Source organism: Anguilla anguilla, chromosome 5 (assembly GCF_013347855.1).
Source record: "Anguilla anguilla isolate fAngAng1 chromosome 5, fAngAng1.pri, whole genome shotgun sequence".
In the NCBI taxonomy this organism is placed as follows: Eukaryota; Metazoa; Chordata; class Actinopteri; order Anguilliformes; family Anguillidae; genus Anguilla; species Anguilla anguilla.
In genome coordinates this window covers 59,962,891-59,985,118 of record NC_049205.1, presented here as the reverse complement: position 1 = coordinate 59,985,118, position 22,228 = coordinate 59,962,891, and the positions used below count along the sequence as shown (strand labels likewise).

At 47.4% G+C, this 22,228-nt stretch overlaps 1 protein-coding gene across 16 annotated transcripts in view; it reads left to right on the top strand.

Annotated features, from left to right (window-relative positions):
- Positions 1–59: 59 nt before the first annotated feature.
- cnot1 (CCR4-NOT transcription complex, subunit 1) overlaps positions 60–22,228 on the top strand; it is a 35,244-nt gene continuing 13,075 nt past the window's right edge. For 2 of the 16 annotated variants that reach the window (XM_035416785.1, XM_035416781.1), the window contains exons 1-30: positions 208–512; positions 3,109–3,407; positions 4,810–4,917; positions 5,443–5,541; positions 5,911–5,979; positions 6,099–6,153; positions 7,005–7,208; positions 9,072–9,240; positions 9,446–9,572; positions 10,141–10,251; positions 10,448–10,618; positions 10,929–11,056; positions 11,388–11,628; positions 12,436–12,555; positions 12,853–12,975; positions 13,196–13,347; positions 13,847–14,018; positions 15,203–15,404; positions 16,435–16,560; positions 17,339–17,463; positions 17,714–18,000; positions 18,118–18,196; positions 18,599–18,823; positions 19,128–19,268; positions 19,511–19,690; positions 19,893–20,009; positions 20,257–20,367; positions 20,587–20,664; positions 21,160–21,337; positions 21,748–21,899. In XM_035416785.1, coding sequence (XP_035272676.1) covers positions 3,306–3,407; positions 4,810–4,917; positions 5,443–5,541; positions 5,911–5,979; positions 6,099–6,153; positions 7,005–7,208; positions 9,072–9,240; positions 9,446–9,572; positions 10,141–10,251; positions 10,448–10,618; positions 10,929–11,056; positions 11,388–11,628; positions 12,436–12,555; positions 12,853–12,975; positions 13,196–13,347; positions 13,847–14,018; positions 15,203–15,404; positions 16,435–16,560; positions 17,339–17,463; positions 17,714–18,000; positions 18,118–18,196; positions 18,599–18,823; positions 19,128–19,268; positions 19,511–19,690; positions 19,893–20,009; positions 20,257–20,367; positions 20,587–20,664; positions 21,160–21,337; positions 21,748–21,899 — 4,152 coding nt within the window. In that variant the 5' untranslated portion in view covers positions 208–512; positions 3,109–3,305. The other 14 variants (XM_035416784.1, XM_035416780.1, XM_035416783.1 and 11 more) reach the window with 12 other exon arrangements.

The window sequence follows — 22,228 nt, the reverse complement described above, 5'->3', positions numbered from 1 at the left end:
CAGGAACTGGTTGGACTGAACCATTTTAGCTGTTTGAAGGGGGACTCGTAACTTTCCCCCTCCAAAGCCTTGCCAGTGGTCTCGCTCTAGACACACAGTGAGAGTGTGGGGATGGGTTGGTAAATTTTGAAACATTTTTTTATTTTTTTGTCTGCAAGAGAAAGTACCATGTTTTATTTAAAACCCCCGCCTCTCGACAGGTATGGGCGTAATCTTACCGCCTGCTTGCATTTTTCGTGATTTTGATGTGTCCTTGTCGTGCACTGGTACCCCTGTGCATTCAAAATAGTTTTTCTTTTATTGTTGTTTTCTTTTTTTCCGAGTGATGTTGCGGTGTCGCGAGCTTCAGCTCGAGCTCAAGAAGATGGCGCTGTGAGCGCGCGCGAGGTATCCGTCGCCATTTTATGTTGGGAAATCAGACCGAATTGGAGCGAAAGCGACGGTTTATTAGTTTCGATTCTCAGAAAACGTAAAAAGAAATGTCCATCGGCAAATAAATTGGGACCAGCAAGGTAACGGTGACAACAACGGATACTATAACGTCTGTATGTCTGGATACCTATTTGTCAAGTGAAAATTGTTCAGGCAATGCGGACATCATAGCTAACCAGCAAGATAGTTTCTAAGCTACCTTTCTTGGCAGTGCAAATGTATTTCCGAGGTTCCAGGTAGTTAGCTAAATAACATTTTTTTCATCCTCTGGATCGGATTTACTAAGACTACTGTCTCTGAATTCACAGTGTGTCTTAAATTAGTAACTGAAGTATAACGTGAACTGCTCAATGAACGACTTCGTGGCATAGCTAACATTATGTAGCTAACATTGCCCGGCTAAGCAGCTAGCTGCGGTTTGTAGAACTCCATTCGTCGGATGGTGGATGCTAGCTATGTAGCTAGCTATCCACGGTCAGGCTAACCGGCTAGCGACAGGAACAAAGGCTGAGCTGGGCCTCAGAAAATTATTTTTCTTCTTCTAACAAACATTGTTTGCTCCCTACTGGTTAGTTTCAAATTAAACAGACACAGAATTAACTTATGTGGGCTAACTGGCCATCGCTGATATGTAGCCAGCAGTTCATTGTTAGCTAAATGGTTTATTTCAACTTGTTTGTGGCGACCTAGTGTTACACCCGATGCGTATCAGTGACTGACGCTAGTGGGGTTAGCGAAGTCATTCTGTCAGCGTGGGAAGTACCTAGCCAGTGTCATAGCACAGGTTTGTGTTACGACGACTAGCTGTCCACCTAGGTACATTTTGTATTTTACCTGACGTAAATTATAATTCGTTAGTGAACTAAATGCCCAGGTGGCCAGAATATTTGACCTGCATGTTAGCCAGCTAGCTTGTGACATATGTGAATTCGTCATTTCTAGTCCAACTGGTTAGTTTGGTGTCATATTTAATAGTAGCAATGGCTAACTTTGCAAGCCAAATGACTATAATGTAGCTTGTCTGTAAAGCTAAGACCGATAACTTAGCCATGCATCAATATTGACCCAACGTTATCACAATGTGACTAGAACGACGGTGTCAGGTATGCATATTGGGTCGTTAACTTCTGTGAAAACAAATTTACGTTAGTTTAGGTACTGCTAGTTTGGCCTTCGAACTCCCTGTCTGAAAGTTGGGGTTGGAGATTTGTTAGCCTCTGAATAGCTGCACGGCAATAGGCTATATTAGCAAGCTATTTCAGCGGTTACCGCGATAGCTAATGTTAGGTGGCTTGGTTATGTCGGCTAAGGTGGACTAACGTTATAAATCATAGAGAAAATGGTCGTTGTATTTGTAAAAATGTTGGCTCACGACTGAATTACTTTTTTATAGCTAGTAGCTAGCTGGCTAACTAATATTATCAGACGGGAAATGCCTTTAGCCAGCTAACGTTAGCGCTAAAGTAAAACTCACTTGCTGGGTTATCGAACGTGGCCTAATCGTGCTGTAAATTAATTTTCAAGTTGATTTTGACCGGATACGTGCATAGCAAGCTCTCGATGTGAGGAAATTGCAATCAGTAATTTTGCTAGCAAGTAATTTTACTTAACTACATTAATGGGTAGATGTAGCTATATGTCCAGCGTGGGGCCGTTAGTTTTAAAAGTGTATGTAACAAACCAAGACCGTAGCCTTTAATGGTTTCAATCGTGTTCTTTTTCCCCCATTGAAAAATAATCCGAATGTTCAGGTTATAACCGATTTGGTGGACGTTTGAATAACACTGTGTCAATTAAGCTGTATTTTTTATGGGGGGTTGAGTTAGCAAGCTAAGTAGTTCGATAGTTTTCTTATGCTTAATTACACAGATAAGGAAATATCTTGTGATATTGTCCTAGTTGTACATCGGATTAATCCCATGAAAAAATAACGTTATTTTTATATAGTGTCGTAACATTACATATTTAACGACAATTTTCTGTACTGCATTTATCTTTACTGAGTCACTCAGGGCTACAGTGCAGGCCTCGAGGCCTAGTAATGACGAGCATTTGCGCAGTCCTGGAGTAGCGGTAGTTTTTTTGGTTTCTTGGTTTTGTTTATATTATGGATTATTTTGCTTTGTTTATATGAGATGCTGTGTTATTGAACATCAGTGGTTAATTGCCAGCAGGTTTGCCCAATGTTTTGAAACTCGCCAGCAGCACTTTATTGAATGCAATTGTGCCATTACTCGTTGAACGGATGTTAGCAAGGTAGCTAACTTAACTAATCCCTGATTGAGTTTTATGAACGAGCAAGCTAGGCACATATGGATGTGCAAAAATCAATATGTGTAATTGTTTTAACTTATACATGTATAGTTTTATAGCTCCACAATGTTTTCAGACGAAGTGACGTCTGTTGTTAAGTTGTAATGAACAGGCGAGCTTTCGCTTTGTGAAATTTTCCCAGTGACAGCATTGTAGATGTGATGCCTTAAACGTGCTCTCTATCAGCATCTGTGTGTATATATTGTTTGTTCACCTGGACATAATACCCACTATAGGATTCCTACGATGCCAGCACCCATATGTTCAAAGAGTATTTTTGTATGTGACTGTTCATTTCCCTGTTTATTAGGGGGTGATTTAGATTATTTTTTTTAAAACATTTTCTTTCGTCCTCTTCTGTAGATGCCAAACTTGATGCTGGATTGAGGGACTTTACTTCGCGTCAAGAGCCACTGGAAGACTTAAATCAGATTTGTAAAATCATAATTTCACACCTTGGGGGAGGACCAAAGCTGAATTGACCTATCTCTGCGGTGACTAAAGGGGAATAATGGTGATTTTGCGCCGGGCTCGGCCGCCTGCTTCCGCCCCAACCAGCAATGAATCTTGACTCGCTCTCGCTGGCTTTGTCTCAAATCAGCTACCTGGTTGACAATTTAACTAAGAAAAATTACAGAGCCAGCCAGCAGGAAATACAACATGTGAGTATACTATCCGCCCGGAACCGTTCCAAAAAGTTTTGCACTCACTTTCACCCGCAAGGTGCGCATAACCCCCCCTCCCTCCACACTGCACGTGTTGTTAACCGCTCAAAGCCGTCGCGACGTTCTGTGTTTGCGGTACGGCTGTAATCTGATTCACCTTGGGTGCATCGCGTGCGATTTTTTACCCACACTTAACATAAGACTTCACTTGTAAGTCTTGGTTAAAGGTGTTTGCACGTGTTGATTGTTGTGATCAGTCTCCTGATGGAGGGCTGGCACATAGGTCTTCATTTTTAGCTGCATTTGTCACTATGTATGGTGCTTAGGTTGTTTTCTCCTGTTGATCGATGAAGAGGGTTGACTTGTCTAATGAGCATCCCTTAGGGAATGTTTACCTGTGTTGCTAATTTAGTCTCATTTGCTAGCACAGCCTCTCTCTCTCTCTAGTTTTTCATGCGACTCTGCACCTCGTTGATAACCGCATGACAGCCACTTAATGTGAACGAGCTTTACGGCTGCTTTAGGTACTATTAAGAGCAGGTGGTGTGACCAGACTCAGGCCTGGGTGTCTAATGTGAACTGAATTTCATGTTGACGAGAGTGCGGAAAAATGAATCCTTAAGTTTAAAGATGTGCATTTTGATCTTTAGGACTTGTCGATTTGCAGTAGCCAGCCCAGAGTCTCAATTAAGTGCATAAATATAGTGTGATTATTCAAAGACTTGCTAATCAATCACATCAGATCTGAACGAACTAATATGATTTAGGCTGGTCACATGGACTAGATTAATAGATAGGCAATTACACTCAGGTCCTCAATGCTGAAACTGACTTCTACCCAGGGTATGAAATAATCTTCTTTTTTTTTTTTTTTACCCACAAGCTAGAGTGGCTTGCGCATTCTAAAAAAATCACCAGCCGTTTTCAACATTTTATGAACCAGATTACCTTTCTCAGTATAACACAACCTGGTTGGCTACCTGCCGACGTGACTGCTAGAGTGTAATATCTTACCAGCCACAATCAAAATTCCACCAGCATTTGGCTGGTGGAGGGTAATTACACTGTGCTTCTACCTAAGGAAAACAAAAGACATGAGTTCCCAGCAGAATTGTTGGAGATATTTGAATGTACATTTGTCTTTACATTAATCAATTTAGAAATTATATATTTTTTAAAATTAGCCCATGGGGAAGGTCCCTAGTACTAAGTCTTGATACACATTTATACAGAATGTGTAGTGCACCGTGTCACACGTTGTTCTGGAGAGAGAGCACCTGCTTTGACAGGAGCCGGGTGCCACGCCGGGGTTTTGCCTGGCGTGAGCGGCTGTCCCGCGGCTGCGTTTCGGCGCGACTGCGACTGATGCGACTGAAGCTGTGGTTTTTTCCGCCCCCAGATTGTGAATCGACACGGCCCCGAGGCAGACAGGCATTTGTTACGCTGTCTCTTCTCCCATGTGGATTTCAGTGGCGATGGTAAAAGCAGCGGCAAAGACTTTCATCAGGTAATTCTTTTTTCCCTCCAGCGCCAAACCGCCTTGCGGTTAATTGTTGTGGTGGCTGTGGCGGCGGCGATGCGGTTAATAAGCTGGGCCTGGCAGCTAAAGGTTTGAGGGGTTTGAATCCCAGATGGGGCATCTTACACTGTGTATCTCCAGTATATGTGCGACTGTGTCAGTGGAAATGTTCTCTTAATAAAGTTATGTAAAAAAAAAGAATATAACTCGATATAACTCGTTCTTCATGAGGTCATGTGCTGAGCTATTAATTTAATGTAGTGGGCTGAGGTGTGTCAACAGAAAGCCCTGAACGTTTAAGACTCCATCATTATCAGTCCTGAGGGGAAACTCAATAGCCCTGCTTTTCAGTCTCGCCCATCAGTGTCCTAATGCCATCGCGCTCCTGCCTGCCCGTGTAAAAATAGCCTTCATCTTTGGCCTTCACGCCTGTGCGTTCTGAGCCAATGGCTTCCTTAACCGCCTTTGTTCTGCGCCCCTCTCCTCTCTCTCCTTCTCGTCCATTTGCCCAAGACACAGTTTCTGATCCAGGAGTGCGCGTCGCTGATCACCAAGCCAAACTTTATCTCGACGCTCTGCTACGCCATCGACAATCCTTTACACTATCAGAAGGTAGGCCGCCCCGGTTTGTTCTCCGGCTGCGTTGCGCTAGCTCTGCTGCTGTTGAGTGGGTTTATTTTCAGGTTCATTATTGTCCCGTTCTTTCCTTGCCCCTGTATTTGTGATGGGGAAGGTGTCTTCATTCACTTTGTATTTAAACGTGCACCTTCATTCACCCATATTAATTACAGTGGCGGCAAGTTGACTGCTAGCAGGCACCTGCTTGTAGTTTTCATTTAATAAGGTGCTATCTGTGGCTATTTTCAGACGTCTGCACAGCTGCAGTGTGAAAGGGGATGTGATTCTTTTTTTTTTTTTTTTTTTTTTTGCATTGGTCAGTGCTTTGTGACGTTGATTTTTTTTTTTTTTGTCCTTTTGTAGAGTTTGAAGCCGTCACCCCATTTGTTTACTCAGTTGAGTAAAGTGCTGAAATTGAGCAAGGTCCAGGAGGTAAGAGGAGGACCCTCCCGTTGGCTTTCATGGCCGAATTCAGACTGCTTGTAGACGAGGTGTGTTTGTCCTGTAGCGATGCTCGTGCAGTTGTGCTGACGTGCTGCCGTTTCTTGCAGGTGATTTTTGGCCTTGCCCTGCTGAACTCCTCCAGCGTAGACCTGAGAGGGTTTGGTAAGTAATCTGTTCTTTATTCTCCTCTTAAAAACACACATTGGTCGGCTTGTGCTGAATGTGCCTGTCAGCATTCTTACCAAAGATGTAGCATTCATCAAGACCTGTGGAACAAGGAATAGTGTTAGATTGCTCCTGATAATCTCTTGAGGTTTGTGGTTTCTCCACCAAAAAAAAAAAAAACCCCAACTCTGGTTGGATTGTGGATCCTAAAAATGCCAAATGGCTGGTATATGGTTTGCACTCTTGGGTGTTCTTTGTACCATGTTAATAAGCACTTGAGCATGACTGAAGATGATTTGGACGGCCGGCAGCCTTCCGTGCCTTACAAACACTTTGTCCCCCTGTGTTTTTAATTATGTTTATAAGCAAAAACACTTTAGCAACCAGATTACCTTTTTGAATGCCAGTCATCTTCCAGCCACTTTGATGATTGAACCATGGGTTTTTACACAAACCATTTAAGAAGATTTTATAACCCACAAGCCAGATTTTTTTTTTTTCTTGGAGAGGTGAACAGCTATAAGCGTGCAGCCAGACTGGCTGTGTGAGTGTGTTTATAAGCCTATTCAGTGGTGTCTGCTGTGCCATTGCCTGAAATTGGATTGTCTTTCCTGTAATCTGCTGTTTCAATTAGTGGGGTGTTTTCTGGCATTTTGTTTAGAGGTTGGTGAGGGTGTGCTTAGCTTCTGTTCACACGGAACACGGCTAGAGTGGAATGTGGAAATGTAATTTTATTAGCAGTCTGTCGCAATGCAACATGTTAAACATTTGTCTTTCCTCTACCTGGAGAAATCTTGTCTCCCCCCCCCCCCTTGGAAAAACATAGTTCTTCTTTTCTGTTCCACCAGCCGGCCAGTTTGTGAAACAGAAGCTTCCGGACCTCCTGCGTTCTTACGTGGACTCGGACCTCGGGGGGAACCAGGAAGGTGGCTTCCAAGATATTGCCATAGAGGTCCTGCACCTGCTCCTCTCCCACCTCCTCTTTGGGCAGAAGGGAGCTTGTGGGGTTGGACAGGAACAGATCGACGCGTTCCTCAAGACCCTGTGCAGAGGTGAGTGTCTGCCGCCATGATGAGCTCGCGGTCCGTGACTCTGCGTTTTTCACCTCCGCGTTCAGGGCTCCGGGCACTTCCTCAGTTGGGAGATTCCGTTGGCACTGTGTAGGCCAGTGATGGGCAACGGGGGCCGTATCTGTTTCTGCTTTTCGTGCCAACTCCTGGCCTTAATTACTGAATTAGCCCTGACATTTGTGCCGTCTTGGAAACATTTTTGCCGCATTTCTTGATAAACGCATCTGCTCAACGATAGCCAAAGACTGTTCTTGTGTGCCTATATTAAACGTTGTACTGTGATCTAATTTACTAGTGAACTGGTGTAGAGTGTATACAACCAGTTAGCTCATTTAGCCAGGGCAATTGGTGGAAACAAAAACCTGCACACACACCGGCCCTCCTGGACCGGTGTTGCCCACCCCTGATTTAGGCCGGACATCTACCACTCTGTGGTTGTAATGCAAGGCTGCCCTGTCCTGTTCCTGGAGATCTACTCTCCTGTAGGTTTTCACTCCAACCCTAGCAAAACGCATCTCATTCAACAGCTGGAGAACTCATCGTTAGGCTAGCTGGTAAATTTGAGTGTCAAATTAGGGTTAAAATGAAAACCTATAGGACGTTCGATCTCCAGAAACAGTGTTGGTCAACCTTGTTGTACTGAATAAAATATCTGAAATTACTGTTATTACTTTTTTAGCTATTTGGTTCAGTCTGACAGGGACGCACAGAGCACTGCTTTATCTTTGTCCCCCTACTGGTGTGGAGAATTCATTATTTGAGGTGAATTTCTCCTCCTGCTGTCATTGGAGGCAGATGGAGGGAGGTGACCTTGTTCAGGAAGCAGCTCTGTTCCCACCGTAGCTGTAGAAATGACAGTAGATCTGGCCGTCGGGACAGGATTGTTTAAAACGGACATAAAATGCACAGCTTGCAGTTTTTCTAATTTGTGTTGGTAATTCCTGTAGAGCACTTCACATGCAAGCTGAACATGGAAGACAGATTGTAAAAAAGATTGTAAGGGAATGAAAGAACTCTTAGTCCCTCCTTATTTTTTGGCGTACACTGTAGAATGTGTGGAAAGATTATTGAATTTTAAAATAAAAATGAAGTCTTGGAGTTGTCTGTTCTTTAAATTAGGGAATAATGATTATATACTTGTTTTCCTGTGATGCCAGGAGGATGCTCATTATGTGCGCCAATATTGACCTTGTTTTCGATCGTTTCAAACCCTGAGCAGTTGAGTATGCATGCGAGTGACTACCACGAAATACAACCGCAGAGCCGATGCTTCTATCGTGTATTAGCGTTGCCTACCTGGTCTACAGCCAAAAGGCTACACATGGAAAGACCACAGACAAAGGTTTTCTCTGTGGTAGGGCCAGTATTCCTTTATTACTTTCCCAAAAACCAACCAGTGCAGGGATAAGTGGCTGTATGTTTTTATTAAACAAACTGGATGGCCGTGTGGGGTGTTCACCCAAGTAGCTGAGTGACTGTAGCTGCGATCTTCATTCCTGGTCCTGGAGAGCCACAGGGTCTGCTTGTTTTTCTTTTCGCCTCAGTAGCAGCGGCCAACTCTGACCCGAGGAATGGGGTGTGGTGAGTCAGCTGTAACCGGCTGCTTTACTGAGTAACTAAGTGCTGAGTAATAATAAAAGATAAAAGCTAACAGACCCTGCAGCTCTCCGGGACCTGGAGTGACGATCTCTGGACTGCGGCCCGCAGAAGCCCAACGCTGCAGTCCGGCTGCTTCTTTTGCTGCTCGTCTTGCCGAAGAGCGTTTGGGTCTCTGGCGTTTTCTCTGACTGTGCTGTGCGTTTTTGTGTGGTCCGCCCCCCCCCCCCCCCACCCCGTGCCTTTCAGATTTCCCGCAAGAGCGCTGTCCCGTGGTGCTCGCACCACTGCTGTACCCTGAAAAACGGGACATTCTGATGGACAGGATCCTGCCAGACTCTGGGGGGTTAGCCAAGAACATGATGGAGAGCTCGCTCGCTGAGTTCATGCAGGAAGTGGGCTACGGCTTCTGTGCAAGGTGAGCCTCCTGAAGCCTCACCCATGCCCTGTTTTGGGGTGGGTAATTGAAAGGGAGTAATGATAAAGAATTGATTTGTTTTTTTTTTTTGTCACACACACACAGACACACCCCCCCCCCCCTCTTCAGCAGTTAACCCCCAGTGTGGCGCTAACAAGTTTGCTTCTGTGTTCTCTCTCTCTCTCCCTCCCTCCCTCCCTCTCAGTCTCGACGAGTGCCGTAATATAATCCGGCAGTATGGCGTGCGGGAGGTCACTGCCAGTCAGGTGGCGCGGGTGCTGGGCATGATGGCGCGCACCCATTCGGGCCTGACCGATGGGATTCCCCTGCAGGTGAGCACTGTCTGAGTCCGCCTCTCTCTCTCCTTCCCTCTGCCCGGCAACACGTCAGCCACAGCTCCCAGTCAGACGGTTTGCCCTTTAGAAAGCCCCTCCGATCGCTGTATCGGGCAAACAGACCTTGGGAATCCCGTGCTGTGTTTGTTATTGGCGGTGTGGAACGGTCTGGGAAGGGAACTGGGTGTTCCTCTCGGGGGGGGGGGGGGGGGGCATGCCTGAGGGCTGGTTTATTTGTACAAGGTGTTTTATCACTCGTGTTATTCCCTCTGCCGTGCTTGTGGCCTGGTTTTTGCTCTTAATGTGGAGGGTGTGTTTCGTAGATAGCCTAGCAAAACTGCTGCCCGTTGCATATAGGGGAGGAATACAGGACACCTACACTTTCACAGATAGCCTAGCCCCCACACCAGTTTTGCTAGGCTGTCTGTGAAACGCACCACAACCTGATGTGTCCTTGGTGTTTTTTAGTGTCATCATCGTTGTGATTTACAGTATGTTCACCACCCTTGTCACCATGGTTTTTTTCTTTATTTTTCTTCCGTGTGCCTTTTCCCGCTCTCTCCAGTCCATCTCCGCTCCGGGCAGTGGGATCTGGAGCGACGGGAAGGATAAGAGCGAAGGCTCCCAGACCCACACCTGGAATGTGGAAGTTCTGATTGACATTGTCAAGGAAGTCGTAAGTCACCTCGTACACCCAAACACCTTTGCCCTCCCCTCCCCTCCCCTCCTCTTAACTTTATGTTTTTAGCGAGTAAAATGGGTCAGGGAGAGAAGTTTTACCCGTTTGTGTTACGCCCCTCTCTTTATTTTTAAATGAAGCTGCAGAATTCGGGCTGATATTTGGTGGGGTGTGGCCTCGTTTTTCCCCGCAGAACCCCAATCTGAACTTCAAAGAGGTGACCTACGAGCTGGACCACCCGGGGTTCGTCATCCGCGACAGCAAAGGGCTGCAGATCGTGGTGTACGGCATCCAGAGGGGCCTGGGTATGGAGGTGTTCCCCGTCGACCTCATCTACAGGCCCTGGAAGCACGCCGAGGGACAGGTACGGCACGGCCAATCCGAGAGCTACGCTTGTCCCGTTGCTGGCTGATTGGTGCATATCCAGGAAGTGGTATGCTGAGTGATTGTAATGTGAATGTTGTCATTCACCAGTCACTGTTGATGTTCTGCTGGTCGTTTCTGACACGTTCGGCTAATATTCTGCTTCATATTAGTAAGGTGATGTCATAAGCAAGTCTTAATTTTATTATCCCTGCCACTGGTGTGAAAGAACAGCGTCTCTCTGTGGAGGTCTGTTTTCTCTCTCTTCCTTCCCTCCCTCACGCTCTCCCTTCTCTCCTTCCCCTCTCCAGTTGTCGTTCATCCAGCATTCCCTGATGAGCCCGGAGATGTTCTGCTTTGCGGACTACCCCTGCCACACCGTCGCCATCGACATCCTGAAGGCTCCCCCCGAAGACGACAACCGGGAAATCGCTACCTGGTACGTCCCGAAACCCTCTCTTTAGCCCCGCCCCCCATGGGAGGCCTGCCGCCAGTCAAGTGTCCTGTCTCTGTGCTCTGCTGCACGGCTTTGTCTGGCCAGAGGGGGGCGCTTAGCCAGCATCGCACACGTGATGAACTGGGAGTGGTCCAGATCCAGATTGGGAACACTGTTTTGCTACAGCACCTTGCCTCAGTACTGCTTCCCCTGAATTGAGTGAAAAGGGGTCTGAATATCCAGAATTGTTTTGTTTAAATTGGATTTTGTGAATTCTTGAGTACGGAGTTTGTGATTTTGGCGATTTACCCCTTTCTCTCCCCGCCCCGCGCAGGAAGAGCCTGGACCTGGTGGAGAGTCTGCTCCGCCTCTCGGAGGTGGGGCAGTACGAGCAGGTGAAGCAGCTCTTCAGCTTCCCCATCAAGCACTGCCCGGACATGCTGGTGCTGGCGCTGCTGCAGATCAGCACCTCCTGGCACACCCTGCGCCACGAGCTCATCTCCACCCTCATGCCCATCTTCCTGGGCAACCACCCCAACTCCGCCATCATCCTGCACTACGCATGGCACGGACAGGTGAGTCCTGGCGCTGGCCTGTGGGGGGGGGGTGTGCCTGAACAGGGGAATGATACTCAAACAAAAGAGACGTTAAGGTCTTCTGTCACCAAATGCACTAGACTGGGCACTCGTCTCTCCTGCTGGGTTTAGCCCCAGATCCCCCTCCTCTGTCTCTTGCCAGTGAAAGGAATGAGGAAGTGGCTGAGTCGTCAGGGTGCCCTAGGTGGGGGGCTTGGGAGGGGAGTTGGGGGAGCCAGGGATGGCACACCTGATCTATATTGATTTGAAACAAGAAGGAATATTTGCCGGCTCTGAGCTTCAGTCAGGACAGTGGTTCCCAAACCTCTCCTCGGGGAACCCCCAGCCCCCATACCATTCAGGTACTTGATGTGTTCCACCTCAGGCACACCTGGTGCCAACTAATCGAGCCCATCAGGTGTGCTAGGACACATCAAACACCTGAATCTAGCTGCAGGTACCTGAGGAGAGCTTTGGGATGCTCTTAGTTGGAATTGTCGCATGATTTTGGTTAAGCTGGTTTTTAGTGTTCGTGATTTGCCTGCCCGTGCTCTGCGTATTGGGGAACCTTCACCTGCTTTTGGTTGCTGTCTCTGCCGTACGGACGTACGGAGGAGGAGAGAGAACGGGGCCACAGGGGCTCATGATGTTCGTATCGCTTGATATTCCCGTCCGCGTGCGGCCTGTCGAGGCTGGTTACGGTGACGGTTGAAGCAAACGCTTCGGGCATGCGTTACACGCAGCGGCCATATCCGATCTGACAGGGTCTCTCTCTCTCTCTCCCTCTCCTCTCCTCTCCTCTCTCAGGGACAGTCTCCTTCCATCCGGCAGCTGATCATGCACTCGATGGCGGAGTGGTACATGAGAGGGGAACAGTATGACCAGGCCAAGCTCTCCCGCATCCTGGATGTGGCTCAGGACTTGAAGGTACGGGGGGTGCATTCGGCCTTCCTCATTCGCCGTTCCGCTCCGTTCCCACGGCAACCTGGCTGCCTGAGCATATTAGGGCTGCATTGGTCACTTTTAAAACTGTAGTTTTGTATCATTTTGTGTTTTGTCATTATACTAGTTTGCACATTCTCAGTCCTGTTTTACAAGGTTTGAAAAGGTTCTTGAACCTGTGGCCTTTATTTTGAATAGCTAGTTATGAGGAAGTGAATGGGTTTTAAAAAATTTTTTTATTGTAATTGATGTGATATTTAACCAGACATTTTTCTCTTTCAGTCTCTATCTATGCTGCTAAACGGCACTCCATTCGCCTTCGTTATTGACCTTGCTGCACTTGCGTCTCGACGTGAATACCTCAAACTTGACAAGTGGCTCACTGACAAGATCAGAGAGCACGGGGTGAGTGGGTCCAGGCTTCAGTTTCCCTTTGTATGCACGTGCAGGTGAACTCCTAAGATCTCAGTGTTTAGGTGCTTTTCACTGAATGAAGGTGAATATGTGCTTTGATAAAGTGCCTGTGTGTGTGTGTAGAGTAGCTGGACAAGGCTCAGTGGGTTTGTTCATGCTGATAGAGGTTTTTTTTCCCCACGGTCTGACCTGCTGTGTTCTGATTGGTCAGGAGCCCTTCATCCAGGCCTGTGTGACCTTCCTGAAGAGGCGCTGTCCCTCCATCATGGGGGGCTTGGCCCCGGAGAAGGACCAGCCCAAAAGCGCCCAGCTTCCCCCGGAGACGCTGGCTACCATGCTGGCGTGTCTGCAGTCCTGCGCGGGGTACGTCCGTCTGTCTGTCCACCCGCCCGTCCGCTTGTGTGCCTTCGCATCCTTCCACACTCAGAACTGTGCACTGCTGTTATTTCATGCTGCCTTTTAACATATGATTGCCTAGTTCCTCTTTATCTGTACTTTCACAGGTGCACAAGTGCCAGTCTATTTTGTGATTTTGCAATTTCACTTCTGTTCTGGTTTAATCAGCTTGGTCATTGCCTTGGTCTGACATTTGTTTTGAAATATTGAGCTACAGCTGAGGACTGTACTGTACCATGGGTGAAGATGTTCAGATTAAAGCCCAGGAGTTGTGCACCTCTGGCAAAAGCATCCTGTTCTTTGGTTCTTTTTGGTGGCAGTCGGATATCTGGGCTGTGGGCTCCAGTTTTATGCAGCATAATAGAGAGCTGTATCAAAAAATTTCAGCCTAACTGTTCCTACTTATCCTCGCTGTCTGTAGTTCCAGAGACTTTTTTCCTAATCTTTTGTCCCCCGTCGCGCGTAGGAGTGTCTCTCAGGAGCTGTCCGAGACCATCCTGACCATGGTGGCGAACTGCAGCAACGTGATGAACAAGGCGCGGCAGCCCCCTCCGGGCGTGATGCCCAAGGGCCGCGCCCCCAGCACCAGCAGCCTCGACGCCATTTCCCCCGTCCAGGTATCGGTGTCCCCTCTGCAGGTGATGGGCTCAAGTTTACATCTCATCTCTCCTCGAAGGCCACCGACGGGGTTGCTCTCTGGGAAGGAGGGGTCGGCCCAGGAAAGGCTTTAAATGCGTTCACACAAAGTGTTTGTGGAATGGCTGTTTAAAAGGGCCGTCCCACAAGTGTGCACAGGGCTCTACGCTGGCATTTTTTCCCCCAAGGTTTTTCAACATTTCTTTCATATTTTTCCTAAGTTGAAAAATTAAGTGTCCCTATTAGTGCGCTTAAATATTTTTTCCAGGTAGCCCATCAAATTCTAGGCACAGATTCTATAATGTCGAGCCCTCGTGCGTAGTTTTGTCTTGACTGATGTCTGGTCAAGCCAATCAGGCCAGCTGTTAGTGAGTGTTCAGGTGATGTAGTGGGTGGTTTTCAGAGAGCAATCCCTGGGGCCTTTGAAAGTGTCGCGATTGTTGACTGTGTTTTAGTGCAGTGTGTGTTTGTGCTTCTTGTGAATTTCCAGTGTGAGGGATGAATTATGCACCATACCAGTAGCTAAAGTCGTAGGCTAAAACATCTAACTGGTGAGACGTGGCGCACTCGGTGGGGGGGGGGGCTACTCTCCAGCTGTAAACAAGCCGCCCGCCCCCATACAGGTGGGGGGTTGATCCTTGCCTTGGCACCGTATGAGCGGTGATCCCTTCTGAATTCTACCTCTGAATAAAGCAACAAAAAAAAAAAAAATTTTAAGCAGTATAGACAGTCCCTCCTCCTTTATTAAAGGAGTAACAAAGCAAATGGGTAATGTTTTACTTTTTTGTAGCACATCACCTGCCCTGAATAAAAGCATCTTTGTGTGTCAGTAAAAAGGCAAATTGCCACCAAGGCCCCCCCTCAACTTGATGATTTAAGATGTCGCACCTAATGATGACGGGATATGTCTGTTATTAGCCCCGCCCTCCCCAGTTTTAAAAGTGCGACTGCGTCAAAATAGTGGTGCCCTAGATTTGTATCGTTCAGTAACCTTCATACATTGTTCTTGTTTGAGTCTAATTGCGTTTGTTGTTTTTGGTTTATTATCATCTCCTCTCTGGAACATTTGAGTGTGTTTGTGTTGTGTGTAGTAGTGTAGTCTTATCTCCTGCTGAAAGCCTGACGGTCTGTTTCTCTGCGGCTCACCCCGCCCTCCCCTCCCCCCCCCCCAAACGCTGCGCTACAGATCGACCCCCTGACAGCCATGGGCACCCTGACGCTGGGCGGCTCAGCCACCTCCCACACGCAGAGCATGCCCGGCTTCCCCACGCCCCTGGCCTCCGCCTTCAGCAACCCCCAGTCTCCGGCCAAGGTGTTCCCCACCCTGTCCAACCCCACCCCCTCCACCCCGTTCGGAGGGCTGGGGAGCCTGTCCTCCCAGCTGCCAGGTAATGCCTCTTGGATAAAGTGTGGTGGTGTTAAGCCTTTGCAGAGTAGGCTTCTTGGAATGTTTTGTCTAAATTCTAAGTCTGCATTCTAGAACTCTGTTGCTTTCAGTTAAAAACATAAATCAATAAATAAAAAAGTTGTGTAAGTCGCTCTGGATAAGAGCGTCTGCTAACGTAGTTGCCAGCAGTGATTGTGACATTCAGTTAAGAACATTCCAATCATATATTTGTGATCTCACCCATTAAAGGGTTGGTTTTTGGTCACCCTTTGGGTGTTGCAGATGAGTGCACTGTGTTTTGTCTTGTTATCTGTGATGTGGTAACCCAGCAGACAAAATCAAAGTGCTACAGTGACTTACAAAATGTAACGGGACTTCATAAATTCAGAGCATCTTACCAGAAAAGTTGCTCTTTTGAATGCAAGTTACATATCCCTTTTGTGATTAGTTGTTCCTGATGTCACGTTGTAACTGCTTTTTTCCTTATTCATGCAGGAGATTGTTCCTGACATTTAAATTTAACGCTGGTGTGAGTAAGATGTGGCCTTAGAATACTGCAGTCCTGGAGAAGGACTTGTGTTTAGGTCCCACGTTGGGTCCTTGTAGCGTTAAAAACAGCTTAAACAAAGGCAATGGTTGTTCCACTTCAGCCAGCCTCTCTGAAGTTGGTGAATGCGCAGCAGTGCAGATGTGACTCACTTTGAGGGCGTTCTTAAGACAACAGATCGCACTAGTGGAGCGTGCTGTCTGTGGGGGCCATTTGACGAGTGTGCAGAACCAGTACTTCTTGTACAGTGCTAGTTTTTTATCATTTGGCAGGCACTTATCCAGATTGACGTACGAAGGCCAGCGTGGCCAGATACGTTTGCCGTGTTTTGAGAGAGCTACAGGAGGCAGGCGGCTTTGATAGAATCTCCAGCGACACATTAGCAACGAGCCATCGTGTGTTTATGTTATCATATGAGCTTGCAAGTAATGTGCGTGACCTACCGATCACATGACCCACATTCTCCCCCCTCTTGTCTCGTCAGGTCCGTTGGGCAGCGGCAGCTTGTCCGGCATCGGGTCGGGTCTGGGGATGCCGGCCGTGAGCAGCGACCCCTTCGTCACGAGGAAGATGAGCACCCCGGGCTTGAACCCCACCACCTTCCAGCAGAGTAAGATGAAGGCCTGTAAGTGGTTGTGGTGTTGACTGACTGACACACAGAGAGAGAGAGAGAGAGAAAATAACCTCTCCGCTGTGCTTCCTCTGAAACAATGTCGCTTGGCACCGCACTGTTCCAGTCAGGATGGCAGTAAGCACTCAACCCACAGCCATGCTTTTTTCCTCCCACACTGTCTTCTCTACCTGTTTGAATGCTAGCGAGGAGTAATCATGTCTAAAACGGCCAGCTGAAATTACTGTAGAAACCAAAACGTGTGAAAAGATCTTCTTTTCTGTGAGTCTTGAGGGGAAAAGTAGCTTTGTCCTCTCTGGTTGTTCCCGGTGGTTTTTAGGGATGACTGATTTGTTTTAAGAAGCCTGAGCGTTTGCAGTGTTTGGGGTTTTGGTCTTGTGGCTTCACTTGGTTTGAGATGTAGGAGAGCCACTCTGACCCAAGTCACAATCGAGAGTAACCTCACTGCTTCTTAGATTGCAAGGAGTAATCAAGTTTGGATGGTTTGATTGGGTGATTTATTTATTTTTACATTTGTTTGATTCACCTTGGAGCCAAACAATTCAGCATCACAAGGTTTTGCCCCCTAAATTCCAGATACGCCCAATTGCATAGTCTGGATCTTCCCCAATGAGCTAAATGCCCCTTTCCTATGGGGAACAAAATGACTCGCTTTGCTGATTGATGTCTGCCAGACATGCTAGTGTAGTATATGGATATCACAGTCCCCTGAATAAAGGGTGTAATGCTTGTACCCCCCCCCCCCCCCCCCCCCCAGCTGACCTTTCTCAGGTGTGGCCTGAGGCAAACCAGCACTTTAGCAAGGAGATCGACGACGAGGCCAACAGCTACTTCCAGCGCATCTACAACCACCCGCCACACCCCACCATGTCTGTCGATGAGGTAAGCCTGCTGGTTGTCTCGGCGACTCGTGTTGTGTGCCTGTGTGGTTTTTTGGCCCCATAAATTTGTGATAAAGTCAAAAGTAATTTTTACTGCCCGCGTCGAATATGGACAGTGTTTGCGCGTGTATCTGTATGAACGTTTATATGTAATGTGATGAACGGGAGAGATGGATGCGGATGGAGAAAACGCCTCGGACTGGATTCGTGGGTCACGCCGTTCGTCTCTCCCTGCCCCTCCCTGCTCCCAGGTGCTGGAGATGCTCCAGCGGTTCAAGGACTCCAACGTGAAGCGGGAGCGCGAGGTGTTCAACTGCATGCTGCGCAACCTGTTCGAGGAGTACCGCTTCTTCCCCCAGTACCCGGACAAGGAGCTGCACATCACCGCCTGCCTGTTCGGCGGCATCATCGAGAAGGGCCTGGTCACGTACATGGCGCTAGGCCTGGCCCTGCGCTACGTTCTGGAGGCCCTGAGGAAGCCTTATGGCACCAAAATGTACTACTTCGGCATCGCTGCACTAGATAGGTTTAAGAATAGGTAGGATATGCTGCTGCTTTTTTTTTTTTTTTTTTTGCGCGTTTGAATAAATGACAGTTGGTTGACAGTTGGGCGCAGTCTCAAGTCACAGTCTAACATTTGTTTCTGCCCCCTCAGACTGAAGGACTATCCCCAGTACTGTCAGCACTTGGCTTCCATTCCACACTTCCTGCAGTTCCCTCACCATTTACAGGAGGTAAACTGGTTTCTCGGATACAACAAAGATATCATGATGTGGTCAAGATGCTTACACGCTTAGCCCTTTGGCGGTTTTTTATGCTAAAGATTAGAGACTTTAAGGCTGGTTTTGCACCTGGAAGGTGGTCTGGAGCATCTTGTCCCATCTGATATCTTTGTATGTTCTAAGCGTGAAATTGAATTAATTTAGACCAATTTCACTGCTTAATATGTCAGGCCTTTTCAAAAGTACCCTTTTCCCCCTGCCCATCACCCTTTAAAAATTGATAAATAAATTTCTTTTTAACTTTGCATGTAAGTTTATGTGCTCTGGTTCCCTCTGATAGTGTAATAGACAGCGAGTCCTACTTCGAGATGAATAAGTCTCCCGTTGCGCGTTTTCCATATCCTGTGTGTGCAGTATATCGAGTACGGCCAGCAGTCACGAGACCCCCCAGTGAAGATGCAAGGATCCATCACCACCCCGGGCAGCCTGGCCCTCGCCCAGGCCCAGTCGCAGGCGCCCCAAAAAGCCCCCCTCCCGGGACAGGTCAGCACCATGGTAACCACATCCACCACAACCACTGTTGCCAAAACCACTACCATTACCCGCCCCACCACCGTCAGCTTCAAGAAGGACGTTCCAGTGAGTATCGGTAACGCCAGGGAAGTCGGGGTATGTGTGTCTGTCTGTGCTTATTTACCTACTTCATACATATATACGCATGCATGTAGATGACCTTTCCATACAGTAATGCTATGCCTTTAAAGTGAATGCAACGAATAGCCGGAAAACTTGAGTTTTCCTTCTTTATAGCAGCTTGTTTTTATTTGAACATATTGCATGGAAACCTAGCCTGAATGCTCAAATCAGACTAATATTTTTGTAAAATAAAATGTAGATTTTTTTTTCCTCCCTGAATGCTTAGTTTCTGTGATGTTGTTTTCAGCCCTCTATTAATACGACAAACATCGACACCCTTTTGGTGGCGACAGACCAAACTGAGAGGATTGTTGAGCCTCCAGAGAACGTCCAAGAGAAGATAGCGTTCATTTTCAACAATCTGTCTCAATCCAATATGACCCAGAAGGTGAGCTCCTGAACAAGGGTTTTCTTTTTGCTTTTACACCCAATTAAACATTTGACATTTCTTTTGTGGAGTTGGTTTAACCATCTTCATCCATCACTTCCCTGGATGACCTTCTGAAACAGAAATTGAAAGTATCAGATATATAGGTAGTGATCAGTTTTTTTTCAGTGTAATATAACAGATTATACTGGTGAGGGTTTGAAATTGCTGGTGGAAACTGCATTTTGGTCCTGCCTGTGAAGGTGGAGGAGCTGAAGGAGACTGTGAAGGAGGAGTTCATGCCCTGGGTCTCTCAGTACCTGGTCATGAAGCGGGTCAGCATCGAACCAAACTTCCACAGCCTCTACTCCAACTTCCTGGACACGCTGAAGAACCCCGAGTTTGTCAAAATGGTCCTGAATGAGACCTACAGAAATATCAAGGTTAGATCACGTTGGATGATTTTGTTTTTCTCGTCAAGTGGTTCCGTAGTGGTTATCCACCAGTTGGGTTAGTTTAACTTACTCAAGTTTAGAAGATAACCTGTTATCCTACAGTGAGTTTGTCAGTTTTACTGTTCTTTTCTCCATTTGGTTTAAAAAAATATATAATTTCTTATAAATTTGGCAAATTTTCCTCGGACAGGTTCTGCTGACATCTGACAAGGCTGCGGCTAACTTCTCTGACCGATCTCTGCTGAAGAACCTGGGCCACTGGCTCGGAATGATCACTCTGGCTAAAAACAAGCCCATACTGTACACGGTGAGCGTGCGTCGGACACCGCAGACATCAAGGGCTTTTCCTTGCAAAGAAGCCTAGAATGGTCTATTTTGGTATAAACAGATGGAGATTTCGGGATCGCACGTTGGCTCCTGAGATGGTCTCTTCCTCCAGTTTAAACGTACGCGTGGTAGTTTTCGCTGGGGGAGTAGGAGCCCCTCTCCGCGGAGTCTTGTGCCGCCGTGCGAGGGGTGTTGTGCTGATTCAGCTCTGTGCTCCGCTCCTCCAGGACCTGGAGGTGAAGTCTCTACTGCTGGAGGCTTATGTCAAGGGGCAGCAGGAGCTGCTCTATGTCGTCCCCTTCGTTGCCAAAGTCTTGGAATCCAGTCTGAGGAGCATGGTAACGTCCGCCCCCCCTGTGCTCGTTTCGTCCTGTCCTGTGTTCGGAATGTACCCCCTTCCTCTCCCCGTCCCTGTCCCGTGTCTGGAATCTACACCCCCCCCCCCCCCATCACCTGGAATGTGCCAAATGGCCTTGTGGCGTATTAAGAGCTGTGAGTGGTGATGCATGGAGCAGAAATGGACTGTACCGATGCGTGTCTTTTCCCCTCCCATGCAGATATTCAGACCCCAGAACCCTTGGACTATGGCCATTATGAATGTACTGGCAGAGCTGCATCAGGAACATGATCTGAAGGTCAGTTTTCGCCCTTACTCTTGTACTTTGAACATTTGCCATATTTTTGTAAGACGGCATCTTCAGAACTTCAGCCAATGCCTACAAGCGTTAACAATTCCCATATTTGACTGGAAATATGACGTTTAGGCTGGCTCCCTCTTTCCTGTTTTGTCAAAAACGTGGTATGTCCATTTAAGGCATGCACCAAGTAGTCATCATCCCTTGTCACATGCTTGCTTTTAACCCTTTGAAGAGGATCTTTTTTAGGATTTTTTTTTTTCTTCTCCAGATTTTAAGTCAGTGTTCTAGAACGTCATTGCTTTCATTTACCAGCATCAGAATTTTCAGAACATTCTAATCACATATTTTGTGAACTCATAAGTATCTCTTGTGAACATATAAGTATCTCTTGGTGCTGCCTGCAGTGGGTTTTGAAGCAGTCAGAGGAGTGTTTCATGGTGCTTCTCCCTGGGCGCAGTTTGACGGTGGTCCGTGTTCCGTCTGTCCCTCCAGCTCAATCTGAAGTTTGAGATCGAGGTGCTGTGCAAGAACCTGTCGCTGGACATCAATGACCTGAAGCCCGGGAACCTGCTGAAGGACAAAGAGAAGCTGAAGAGCCTGGACGAGCAGCTGTCCGCACCAAAGAAAGAGGCCAAGCCCCCCGAGGAGATGCTGCCCATCGTGCCCCCAGGTGCCGTCCGCGCCCCTCTTCTCTCCGAGCCATTTTCTTAACGCCTTGTGGGAGCTTGGTTATGTACAGCAGGGGGGAATTGGGTCACGGCATCTGCTGGCGTTTGGTTTCCACCTCATAACAAAAAAAAATACAGTTTAGACCCTAGAGATGAGCAGAGACTCTTCTAGACGATCAGATTGAAATCTGCTTATCGTGTGGATGTGGCTGTCCAGGACTGGGGTTGCTCACACGGGTATGCAGAGTCTTAGTTGCGGCTGTCCCTGAAGCATCCAGTGTTGCGACAGAATGTGGAAAAACAGGTGCAGCCTCCTAGTTTCTGGCAGACTCTGTTGTGCTCTTGTGCTATGCTGCTTATAACTGAATTTTAAATAACTGTTTTCACGTAATTTTATTTATTTTACCAACAGGCGACTGTCTTCCATTTGCTACTGCGCCCCCTACCCCCGCCACCACCACCGCCTGCACAGCCACCGGCCCTCCCACCCCCCAGTTCAGTTACCATGACATCAACGTCTACGCCCTGGCTGGCCTGGCCCCCCACATCAACATCAACGTCAACGTGAGTGTCCCGTGCAGCTGATCTGGTCACAGCCCATGTTGTGTGCAAATAGGGGAAAAAAAATGGTTAAAACACCAGTTGCCTGTTCTAACCCAACCCCAAGGCACCCCAAGGTGTGGTTAATACATTTTATAACCGAATTTACAAGATGTCAAAGCTGTAGCCATTTTCCTGTGAGATCTCAGCCATGCTTAGTGACTGAAACTCCTTTGTCGCTTTGTAGAGTTGGTGGGTATGAGGTTCTAGCCTCACGTGAAGCCTCTGTGAATCAGCAGTGGATGAATGAGCTCCATGCTCGTAGTGATGATAGTAACAGATTGCACTCGCAT